Source organism: Ranitomeya imitator, chromosome 1 (genome assembly GCF_032444005.1).
Source record: "Ranitomeya imitator isolate aRanImi1 chromosome 1, aRanImi1.pri, whole genome shotgun sequence".
Classification (NCBI taxonomy): Eukaryota; Metazoa; Chordata; class Amphibia; order Anura; family Dendrobatidae; genus Ranitomeya; species Ranitomeya imitator.
Window position 1 is genome coordinate 235,619,499 of NC_091282.1, and position 13,095 is coordinate 235,632,593.

The following is a 13,095-nucleotide window of genomic DNA, read 5'->3' on the forward strand; positions in this document are numbered from 1 at the left end:
TGGTAACTGTGTGCATGCCTCTTCAGCATGGGAGTCTCTGCAGCTTTGGCACATTGAGTCTCGTACTTACTCTGCTAATAGATCTATTAGTCTTTGAACCTGATTGTGCCCTCAGCTGGGCTGGTTAACTGCACCTCCATATGTATCTTTATTCATTTCTATGGCAATTGGGGTTCATGTCTAGATGACTCTTTTTTTTTTTTTTTTTTTTTTATGTGTTTGCACCATGGATACTGCCTTCACTATAACATGGTGCATCTAGGCATTGTGGATCTCCTTACAAGTCATTGTGACATATGCTGAATGTGGTAGCTATATGACTATTTGTGTACTTGCCATTTAGCTCTCTTTTTCAATATATTTTTTGTATGATAAAATAAGGTGCTGTTCACATAGACATCACACTCGGTAATAGTTAGGATTTTCTTTATATTTGTCATCTATTGATACTGGGGAGTTGGTTCATACAGGGGGATGGCTCTATTTTGGGCCTAAGTGTACCATGTATAGGTCACATGGATGACCAATGTTTTAAATGTTTTTAATGTGTGCTCTATGTGGTTTTCTGTGTCCGTTTATACACTTTTGAATAAAATTTGCCTTTTTTTACTTGATCCGTGCCTCCGGTGATCCCCGATTTTTGGTCTATTTCTTTCTCTTCTTTTTTGACATTGCTAGAATCCGGATACCAGCCCCTACATTATGCTGCTGTCTGATTGGGTGGCAAAAGCCTGGTGAAAAATTAAGTATTGACTCTGACACGTGAACGTGCTAGGTTTTAGAAGAAAAGGTTATGTCATTTTGAAATTGTGATAAAGAAAAGTTATCCCTGGCAGGGAAAGATTGGAACTTCAGCAAAAAACTTCCCAAAGGTGTCTCATTTTTTTGCAGAATAATGCGCCCTCTCACAAGTCATGTACAGCCGTGTAAAACTCTACGAAATGGGTTCTGAAACTGTTAATTATCTGCCATATTCTCCTCATTTAGCCCCATCTGTTTGTTATCTTTTTCTGAATATCAAAAATGTGATTGAAAGTATAAAACTTTATGACAAACTAGATGGCAGCCCGATTCTAAAGAATCGGGAGTCTAGAATCCATATATACTTTATTTATTCAAATGTAAGAATAATACAATTAATAAATAATAGTAAGAAAGAACAAAAATAATAGGCAGTATATGGAGAAAACACCAAACAAAAGTTCAAAATTGGTGTGAAAATGTCACTGAACCACTTCACAACTAAATATATATAGTTTTGGTAAATGGTATTATCATTTTTTTGACGAAATTCGGCAGGAGCTTGAAGAGCAACGTCACTGGGCCCGCCTCCACGCAGTAGAAACTTGCTGTGAGGTAAAAATTCAAAAATCACACCAAAATGGCGGGCGGAGTGTGTCACAGTACGGCACGTTTCTGATTGGTCGCTCGCAGCAGGCGACAACCAATCAGACACTGGACACTGTTGACGTCACTTATCTCCGGACATTAGCTCCGGACATTAGCTCCGGACATTAGCTCCGGACATTATCTCCGGACATTAGCTCCGGACAGGAAGTTGGCACAAATTGCAGGAAGTAGTATTCTAGGCAATTATATATTAGATGAGTTTTACATAACAGGATAACATTTTTTCCAAAGGATTCAAAGTACTTTTGATTAGTGCATTAAATGTCCAGAGTTGAATGGTGAATATGTTGAATAAAGTTTTACTTTATTCATCAATGAGCCAATTCAATAAAACCAGCGTTTTTCAGGGTAGAGTCACCTGATTCATGCCTTTTAATTAATCAGATTTGGCGCAAAATGGCTTTTGCCTCTGTGCATCGCCACAAATCCTGTTCCAGTCGAGTAAGATTTGTCTTGTAAGGTAAGAAACTGCTCGCCAACAATCTGACAAGCATGGGTCGCAACATCCTGTCACAACTTAGTTCCACCCACTTTGTTGGCGTTAGGTAAAAATTTTGTAAAAATACCAAAAGTTTCTGAGCAGTCCCGTGTTGCTAAAAAATGAGCAACTTTTCAAAGTTATTTACTCAATTTAACTGGTAAAAAAGCTTTAAAGAATTGGGGCTATAGTTTTCTAGGTTAGGCCGAATTATATATGAAAACTCCTTGAGTATGTAGTAGTAGTAGTAGTAGTTAATAATAACCATGTTGACCTTATTATTAGTCATAAATAAATATACTTTTTATTCCAGGACAGACATGGTGAGATCACTTGGTACTGGTTCTATGATTGGTATAAGTCTCCCCACATTCCCCATGACACATGAATCCATCGTGCGAGATCCTCCTTAAGTTACAATAAATAAGCTTCACTTTACCTATTGGTCACGTCCTGTGACAAACACAAGGCTTTCTCTTTGGTACTTTTATTGTAACAGTAATCTAAAATTCTGAATGATCTCATTATAATGTATCTTGTATGTGCATGTATTACAAATCACTGGGTAATACTAACACAAATATATTTTGTAGTCGATCTACTATATTCCTTCAACTTCACACAAGTGGACATCAAGAGCTGAGGTACAAACCTGGAGACCACTTGGGAATATTTCCAGGCAACCATGATGATCTTGTCAATGCCCTGGTTGAAAGGTTGGAAGATCCCTTTCCAGTCAATCAGCTGGTCAGGGTAGAAATCTTGGAAGAAAGAAATACAGCCCTAGGTAATCATTTCAGTCCCTTAACATACAGGCATGTCACATGGCTTCTTAGTTTTTGGATCTTCATGCATTTCCTAATAGGGGTGGTCCAAAACTAACATTGATTTAAACCAAAATATTTGTCTATTTAATTTAATAATGTAATCACTATTCTAATATACTTTAATTAAAAATTCCCTACCATTCCCTTGCTACTCTAACTGCTTTATTTTATTTTACTACTTCCTCTTTGTTTCAGAACCCCAAGTGCATGCTGGGATACGCAAATGAGATGTCATCAGCGGGTAGAGGCTGCTGTCACTTTCTCAGCTTCTGTCTCCACCCTGAAACAAAGCATCATCAGTGATGTCTGTTTCAGGGACTGGGCTAGTCCATGCTCTATTGAGCATGCGTTGGTTGTCAATTGGAGCACATGCTCAGTAGGATCTTGTCGCTGTGCAATATTCTTTTTAATGCACAGTGACCTCACCAGCTCTGATGTGAAGTAACGAGCCAGCAAGAGAGCGCCCTGTCCGTGTGCATTGTAAGGAGATATCCCAGCGAGCAACCAACATCACTTTTGATAACGGGACTGGTCTCTGTCCTCCCTGCTCTCTGTGGTCTGCTTACAATGTGCACTGCCAGTGCACTTCTTATCAGAGCTGGTGATGGAGCTCACTGTGTCTGTACATTAAAAAGAATACTGCAGAGTGAAAAGGCCCTACTGAGCATGTGTCAGAATTGACAACTGATGCCTGCTCAGTACAGCAAGGACTAGCCCAGCCCCTGAGACAGATGTCACTGATGTTTCATTTCAGGGTGGGGACAGAGGCTACCGCAGTGACGACAGTCATGAGTAAGATTGCCTAGTGCAGTCGAAACGCGTCGACCGGGTCATGTCGACCATGTACATTTTTCTTTTGTATGCACTATAATTTCTTTTGAAAAAAGAAAAGGAAAATCCAGTCCTGTTAAGCCGGACTCCAATTTTTCTCTAGTGACCACAGCCTCTGGCCCCTGATGACAGTTTGTTTGAGTATCCCAGTATGCACTGGGTATTCTCAATAAAATGTCATCAAACAGGATGCTGATAACAAAGTCAGGAGAGTTGGCAGGCCAATTGAGCACAGTAATACCATGGTCAGTAAACCATTTACCAGTGGTTTTGGCACTGTGAGCAGGTGCCAGGTCGTGCTGAAAAATGAAATCTTCATCTCCATAAAGCATTTCAGCCGATGGAAGCATGAAGTGCTCCAAAATCTCCTGATAGCTAGCTGCATTGACCCTGCCCTTGATGAAACACAGTGGACCAACACCAGCAGCTGACATGGCACCCCACACCATCACTGACTGTGGGTACTTGACACTGGACTTCAGGCATTTTGGCATTTCCTTCTCCCCAGTCTTCCTCCAGACTCTGGCACCTTGATTTCCGAATGACATGCAAAATTTGCTTTCATCAGAAAAAAGTACTTGGGACCACTTAGCAACAGTCCAGTGCTGCTTCTCTGTAGCCCAGGTCAGGCGCCTCTGCCGCTGTTTATGGTTCAAAAGTGGCTTTACCTGGGGAATGCGGCACCTGTAGCCCATTTCCTGCACACGCCTGTGCACGGTGGTTCTGGATGTTTCCACACCAGACTCAGTCCACTGCTTCCTCAGGTTCCCCAAGGTCTAGAATCGGTCCTTCTCCACAATCTTCCTCAGGGTCCGGTCTCCTCTTCTCGTTGTACAGCGTTTTCTGCCACATTGTTTCCTTCCAACAGACTTACCATTGAGGTGCCTTGATACAGCACTCTGGGAACAGCCTATTTGTTGAGAAATTTCTTTCTGGGTCTTACCCTCTTGCTTGAGGGTGTCAATGATGGCCTTCTTGACATCTGTCAGGTCGCTAGTCTTACCCATGATGGGGGTTTTGAGTAATGAACCAGGCAGGGAGTTTATAAAAGCCTCAGGTATCTTTTGCATGTGTTTAGAGTTAATTAGTTGATTCAGAAGATTAGGGTAATAGGTCGTTTAGAGCAGGGGTCACCAACTCCAGTCCTCAAGGCCCACCAACAGGTCATGTTTTCAGGATTTCCTTTGCATTGCACAGGTGATGCAATTATTACCTGGGCAAGACTAAGGAAATCCTGAAAACATGACATGTTGGTGGGCCTTGAGGACTGGAGTTGGGGACCCCTGGTTTAGAGAACCTTTTCTTGATATGCTAATTTATTGAGACAGGTTTTTTGGGTTATCAGGAGTTGTATGCCAAAATCATCAGTATTAAAACAATAAAAGACCTGACAAATTTCAGTTGGTGGATAATGAATCTATAATATATGAAAGTTTAATTGTAATCATTACATTATGGTAAATAATGAAATTTAACACTATATGCTAATTTTTTGAGAAGGACCTGTATGAGCTTCAATTGTATGATTTATTTATCATCTCTACAGGTGTAATTAGTAATTGGACAGAAGAGCAAAGGATTCCACCATGCACTATATTCCAAGCCTTCAAATATTTTTTGGATATCACAACGCCACCCACCCCACTCCTTATGCAGCAGATTGCATGTCTTGCTACAAATGAAAAAGAGAAAAAACGTCTGGAGATTTTGAGCAAGGTGATATGATAACAATTGTATTATGATAATCGAACATTAATGAGTTATTTCCACAATGGTTTACTTTTTACAAAGTAAAGTATCAGTATAAAATGCAATTCCTCAATTGTTGTTTGGGTTTTTTATTTATTACGTTCACTATGTGGTAAAACTCACCTTGGAAATATGATTCCACAGGGCATTATGAGTATGCAGATACCAAACAAGTACTGTATATATACAGGGTGGAGCGCGGTAATTTGCTTTTTTGCACTGCATGCTGTGGCGGCACTGTCGGTCGAAGAGAGGGGAGAGTGGGTGTGGCTTACAGTGGCTGATGGGAGATTTGTATTCCTCTGCCTTTCAGTTGCCATCATGCAGTGGACACGTGAGGAGAGGTCATTTTGTGTTGAAGTGTATTTTTCAAATGCCCACTCGATCATTGCAGTGCAGCGTGCTTTTCGTTTACAATTCGCTGTTCCTCCACGCGGACGTGTTCCTGGACGGCAATCAATTGTAAATTGGGTGAATGCATTCAGAACAGCAGGGAATGTGTCATGTGTACGAAGGGGACCTGAGAGAAGGATTACAACACCACAAAAGATCGAGAGAGTTAGAGCAGCAGTACTGCAATCTCCGAAACGCTCTGCTCGGAAGCAATCATTTGCTCTTGGCATTTCAAGACGTTCTCTCCACCATGGGACATGGGACTATTTGACACGGCGGACCTCTTGTGAAGACATGTTAGCAACGATACCCCGTGACGCAATTGTGTTTTTTTCTGATGAGGCACATTTTCACCTCAGTGGGTGTGTAAATAAACAAATATGCGTTACTGGAGTGAAACAAACCCCAGAGAAGTTCACGAGAGACCTCTGCATTCGGACCGCGTCACTGTGTGGTGCGCCATATCACGAGTAGGCATCATTGGTCCTTACTTTTTTCAGGATAATGGTCGTGCCATAACTGTGAACTCCGAACGGTACTTGTCTATGATACAGGATTATTTTCAGCCAGCTCTTGAGGCAATGGAACTAGAGGATACATGGTTCCAACAGGATGGTGCCACTGCACACACAGCGAGGGTTACCATGAATTGTTTGAGGCAAATGTTTCCTGGACGGCTTATCTCTTTGAGGGGAGATGTGAACTGGCCAGCACGCTCACCAGATTTAGCCCCATGCGATTTTTTCCTTTGGGGTTACCTGAAGTCTAAGGTGTATATCAACCGTCCCAACACCTTGGAAGACCTAAGGAACAATATTGAAGCTGAAATTGGCAGAATACCAGTGGACATGCTTGTTAGAGTTCATGAAAACTTCAGAAAACGTATGCAGCAGTGTGTGGATAGCGAAGGTCGACATTTGCCAGATACACTATTTAAAACCATGTAATTTAAAAATTCCATTACTGTTCAGTATAATTAAAATATAAAATAAATTTTTCTAATGATCATAATTTTTTAATTTCATTCCCAAATCAGCAAATTACCGCGCTCCACCCTGTACATATTTTTTTTTATTTAAGTGGTGAAAAAAAAAAATCGGAAATTTGCATGGCAAAAGAAATTTGCTTTTGTCGCCAATTTCCAAGCCCAGTAACGTTTTCATTTTTCGGGATATGGGGCTGTGGGATGCTTTATTTCTTGCACCCTGAGCTGACGTTTTTACAGATACCATATTGGAGTAGATAAGATGTTTAGATTTTTTTTCTTGCTCTGTTTGCCGATCAAATTAATTTATTGTATATTTTAATAGATCGGACATTTCTAACTCAGCAATACCAAATTTGTGTGTATTTTTTTGTACTGAGGGGTGATTTGAACTTTTGCGTTTTTTATTTTTGTCATATTTTTAAAACCTTTCAATTTTTTATGTATTACTGAATTTAATAGTCCCCTTAGGAGACTTGAAGCTTCGATCATCCGTTCACCAGTACTGTACATAGCATATTTCATGATCTATGAATGCCGGCCACGGGCTGGAACTCACAGGAGGCTTGTAATAATAGGTACAGGGGTTATAGGCAGATCCCCCGGCTGTCATGACAACCCATTGGCGCCCCGCAGTCACATGACGGGGCACCGATGGGTGGGATGAATCACCCACTTGAGGCCAGCACATGTTAAATCCCGCTGTCAGCGATTGACAGTGAAATTTAACTGATTAACAGCCATGGGTGGAGAACCACTCAACCAGCAACTGTTAAAGGCAGGAGAAGATGCGGGCTCAGTGTGTGAGCCCACCCCAAAGTCAGGGGCACAATATATAACGTAAATATACATCATATGTGATGAAGGGGCTAAGAAACATTTCAAGCAGCCTATTATTAAGATGCGTTTGTATATACAGTAGCATAAATTTACACATATGATTTCAGTTCCCTTTGCCCGACATCTTCTAGTTACGCACCTTGCAGTCACTATTTGTATGTGTAGTGTATAAACTACTCACTTCTGTCAACTTGACCATTCAGAAAAACATGTCACCTGAAGGTGTTTTATGCATTCAAGAAGAGATGGACACCCATGAGTATGTCTTTTTTGAGTTGTATCCCTTATCCAAGTAGATTCTAGTAGAGTAAACTATACACATGTATGGCCTACTCTTCCAAATTTGGCTGTAAACACAGTCTGCTTGGTGGCATGTCCTAAAGGTAGGATAGAGGTCCCTCAACAAAGTATCTCTACCAGCAGTAGTCATTTCTGATTCCTGATGTGCCTAGACAGCTGACTTATAGTTCAGGCTGCAATCTAAAATAAGCTCCAGAAAATCCCACCTAAAGGAGTTGTAATTTTTTTCTCTCAAGTGACACATGCTGGGCTTCTTTGATTTTTAGAAGTGGTGGCTACTTTTGTTCCCAAGGGTACAATGAAAGTGCTTTAAAAAAATCACTTTTTAAAAGAACATTTATATCCCACCCCAAACCACTAATAATTGTGTAGCTCTGTAAACGGTAAGCCAGGTTGATCAATTTATGACCCCAAAAGACTGCTCCAGCAGCAAGAAATCGTGTTTTGAGGTGTGTCTGGTAGTACATTGGAGCAAGATGATGCCCTTCTACGTTTTCAGCCTCTGCTGTATATCTTAGCTATCTGTATCCTCCTCTGACTAATTGACAAATCAGTGGCCATGCTCCAGGGCAAACAACCAGTCACTCAGTCAGAGGAGGGTGCTTCTAGGTAGGAAATACAATGTAAGTTTGAGAAGCAAGAAGTGCATCGCCACTCCCCAATGCACTTCCATACACAAATTCATGATACAGTAAAGAGATTTGTTTTCTACATAAATAACTCACATCTTCTTGATTGCTAAGGGCTTACAAGAGTATGAAGAGTGGAAGTGGTACAAGAATCCCACCATTGTAGAGGTGCTAGAGGAGTTCCCCTCCGTTCAGATGCCGTCATCTCTCCTGCTAACACAGCTACCACTTCTGCAGCCTCGTTACTACTCCATCAGCTCATCTCCTGACATGTATCCTGATGAGGTTCACCTCACTGTTGCAGTTGTGTCCTATCGCACGAGAGGTAGTATTTCTTATCAGTTACTTTCATCATTTTTTTAAATTAATTTTAGGGAATTTTAATACCTTTGTGGCTAGGATAATATGCAGCACCTTGCTACATAGATGTATAGGAAAAAGTAGATCCCACAAGAGTATACAGTACATGTTAACGTACCGTAATTAAAATGAGTTTTTACCATACTGTACTACTTTACATTGTATTCATATTTTCTTTTTGGGGCTTTTCAGATGGCGATGGCCCCATTCATCATGGAGTCTGCTCCTCTTGGCTTAATAGAATACAGACAGATGAAGTGGTACCTTGTTTTGTAAGAGGGTTAGTTACAAAGCGATATGAACATTATACCATAGTTATTAATTTTCCCTTAGCTATGTAATTATGGAAACTTACTTAGCTATTAAAACATACTGTACTTACACACATCAGTTATTTTATTGCAACTCCAATTCCAAAAAAGTTGGGACGCTGTGTAAAATGTAAAGAAAACCAAAATGTAATGATTTAGAAATATCTTACAGCCATAACTTACTCACAACAGAATATGGAACACAGATCAGAAGATAAGTCAGACATTTTTCCATTTCATTTGAAAAAAAAATTAACTTACCGTACGTAAAAATCCATTGCAGCAACACATCTGAGAAAAGTTTAGACGGGGCTAACAAAAGGCTGGAAAATTAAGTGGTACTAATAAAAAAAAATAGCTGGAGTGCCAATTTTTAACTAAGTCACATGACTGAACATGAAAAGAGTATGTTAGAGAGGCAGAGTGTTTCACAAGCAAAGATGGTCAGAGGTTCTCCAATCTGTAAAAAAAATGTCTAAAATTGTGAAACAATTGCAGAAAAATGTTCCAAAACATAAAATTGCAAAGACTTTGAATTTCCCACCATCTACAATGCATAATATCATCAAAACATTCAGAGATACTTGAGAAATCCATGTGCCCAAGGGACAATGCTGCGGTCAATATAGGATCCTTGTGATCTATGGGCCCTCAGGTGACACTGCATTAAAACCAGGCATGATTCTGTCATGTAAATGTGTTCAGGAATTCTTCCAGAAATCATTGTCTGAGAATATAGTTAGCCGTAAAATCTACAAATTCAAGTTAAAGTACTATCATGTAAAGAAGAAGCCATATATCAACACACTCCAGAAGCGCTGTCATCATCTCTGGGCCAAAGCTCATTTAAAATATACTGATGCAAATTGGAAAACTGTTCTGTGAGCAGACAAATCAAAATGTGAAATTCTTTCTGGAAACCATGGACACCGAGTCCTGCAGATTCAAGAGAGGGACCATCCAGTTTGTTATCAATGCAAAGTTCAAAAGCCCGCACCTGTATGGGGTGGCATTAGTGCCTATTCCATGGGCAGTTTACACAACTTGAAAGGCACTATCAACACTGAGCATTAGATAGAGGTTCTAGAACATCATATGCTCCCATCCCGACATCATTTATTTCAGGAAAGGCCTTGCATATTTCAGTAAGACAAAGCTAAACCACATACCTCATCCATCACATAGTGTCCCAAGTTGTTTTGGAATTGGGGTTATACATAATCTCTGTGTTTTGAGGGACACACACACCAAATGAAGACGAATTCAATTGACCTATGAGCAGACTCTTGTATGCGATAAGGTAACGTTCACACTAGCGTTTCCCGTTTTGCGTCGTGTTTGTGTCGGGCAACGCAGCGGCGACGCATGCGTCATGCGCCCCTATATTTTACATGGGGGACGCATGCGTCTTTTTGTGCTGCGTTGTGCGACGCATGCATCTTTTTTGCCGCAAGCGTCGGACCAAGAAAACGCAACAAGTTGCATTTTTCTTGCGTCCAAATTTCGGCAAAAACCGACGCATGCATCGCAAAACGCAGCGTTTTTGCGTGCGTTTTGCTGCGTTTTTGCGTGCGTTGTGCGTTGCGTCGCCGACGCAGCGGCGCACAACGCTAGTGTGAACGTAGCCATAGCGAATACATCGCATCTAGAGTAAAGTGACCTGGAAACTTGCAGAAAATATTTTTGTAGTTACTGCCCTGAGCAATTTTCCCCAATACCCCAATGCCGTAGGGCGGCCTTGGTAACCGTTTTTTAGATAAATAGCTAGCTATAACTATTATACAGATCTTGTTAAGGTTTACATAGCAAACTAGACAATGCACTTCAGAAAATTCTAATTACCATGCAGACTGACTATTTATTGCATAATGATGTACAGTAGTATAATGATAAGATGTTCTCAACATTCATTTCTTATCATTAGAGCACCCAGTTTCCAAATGCCTCAAGAAGCACACGTACCCTGTATCCTAGTTGGTCCTGGGACTGGAATTGCACCCTTTAGGAGTTTTTGGCAACAACGCCTCTATGATATACAGCATAAGGGTAAGATTATAACCAGAAGACATGCAAATTTGTAAGTCCCACAGATCTATGTTCACTCTGCATGGTATGCTTCATTGTTTTTCATATTTATTTGTATTCCCTTATATTTACAATCAAATGGAAAATAGGTAAATTCCCCCGAAAAAACAAATCATTGCTCAACTGCCTCACTATATGTATGGCAAACTTCTTTTCCTCAGTAATGGACTAGATTACGTTCACACTGTATCTGCATGACATATGCAATGGGAACGCTGCAGATGTATATGGAAAAAAATCCATATGCCTCTGTACATTGGAGTGTTCTTTGGGCCAGTAAATATTAGCACTCAATGTACTGACTTAAAGGGGTTGTCTTGTGATAAAAGTCTACAGTCACTATATCTGACTGCAGACATCTGAATCCTTACAAAATATGCACTGTGCTCTGTAAAGATTCTTTGGTGCCTTCAAGGAAGCGATTTGCATACCGACAGCCACTTTCTGATTAGATTTGCTCAGCCTCACTCAATGCAAGTGAATAGTCTGAGCATGTCTAGTCAGCATGTGACCGCATTTATGCAAATCACACACTTGAGGTAACACGAATGCCCACTTTCACTGGAGGATCCTGACAGTGCTCAGTGTGCATGCTGTAAGGATTCAAACGTTTGCAGTCACATAGACTGACTGCAGACTTTTATCACAAAACCAGACAATCCCTTTGATGTCTTGGGCACTGCTGAAAAAGTTGGCCTGTACCTATCCATAGTAGTCAATAACAAAATTGTTCAGACTGTCAAATGGCTGCCAGGAACACAAGATGGGCCACCTTCACACGTCGAGCCGCCTTCACACATCTTGATGATTCCAGTACTGTGTACATGTGGCATCCGTGTGCCGTTCGTGACCACCCTCCGTGTGACATGTCCTGGAATAGAATGCAGAAGAGAAATGACAGATGTTTAGGTTTGTGCAAAGACAGAAATAGATAGATAGATGTCTGTGAGATATGTAATTACTGCCTTGTGTGTGTAATTTAGTGTATATGATTTAGGTAATAAATAAATAAGTAAATGTTGTGGGGTCCCCCCTATTTTTGCAAAGGTAAAGCAGACAGCTGCGAGCTGATATCAGACTGGGAAGGTCCATAGATATTGGGCCCTTCCCAGCCTAAAAATACCAGCCCGCAGCCACCCCGTAATAGGCGAATCACTTTAGATGCGCTAATTCTGGCGCTGTGCCAGAGAAAAAAACACGAGACTGTCCATCGTTCACCAATTTATTAGCAGAAATGTTCCCACGAAGTAGTCCAGTGTTCCCCAAATCTGGCTCTGACAATTGTGAATAGCAGTAAAGTTACAGTTATTCACAGATGCCGGGTAATGACGACAACGCTCCTCAGCGTCGCTGGGTCTCGCGGAGTGCAGCATGAGCCATGCAAGGCACTAATTATACAGTATATCTCACAGATATCTATCTATCTATTATCTATCTCTATTTTTGAATATCTAACACCTAAACAAACATCTGTCACTTCTATTCTGCATTCTCTTCCGTCACACGAACGGCACGAGGATGTGAAACCTTATGTCATCCGTGTGCACGTGAGCAGGATGTATTGATATCCATGCTGCCGGAAATAAAACAAACATGTCTATGTGTTTGTCACATGGTCACACAGTTTGTATGAGATAATGGACATATATGCAGCCCCATAGATTACAATGGGTCGTCGCATGCCCTGAAAAAAATGGACGTGTGAAGGGGGCCATACATATGCAACTGTTTAAAAGGATGCAAAAAAATACCGTTCGTCCAAAATATTCACTGACATTGTAAAAATATTACATTCATTATTTAATATTTAAATGAATGATATGATACATCCAACACTAAAATTATTAAAATGCAATTGGTGGACTAAGTCCATAATGTGTGGATTTTCCAATAGTGC

At 40.7% G+C, this 13,095-nt stretch overlaps 1 protein-coding gene across 8 annotated transcripts in view; it reads left to right on the forward strand.

The window, feature by feature from the left end:
- Positions 1–13,095, forward strand: part of NOS1 (nitric oxide synthase 1) — a 419,319-nt gene that overhangs the window by 389,050 nt on the left and 17,174 nt on the right. For all 8 annotated transcript variants that reach the window (XM_069754681.1, XM_069754657.1, XM_069754671.1 and 5 more), the window contains 5 exons: positions 2,482–2,675; positions 5,093–5,262; positions 8,557–8,767; positions 8,995–9,082; positions 11,038–11,159. In XM_069754681.1, coding sequence (XP_069610782.1) covers positions 2,482–2,675; positions 5,093–5,262; positions 8,557–8,767; positions 8,995–9,082; positions 11,038–11,159 — 785 coding nt within the window. The remainder of the gene's footprint in view (positions 1–2,481; positions 2,676–5,092; positions 5,263–8,556; positions 8,768–8,994; positions 9,083–11,037; positions 11,160–13,095) is intronic.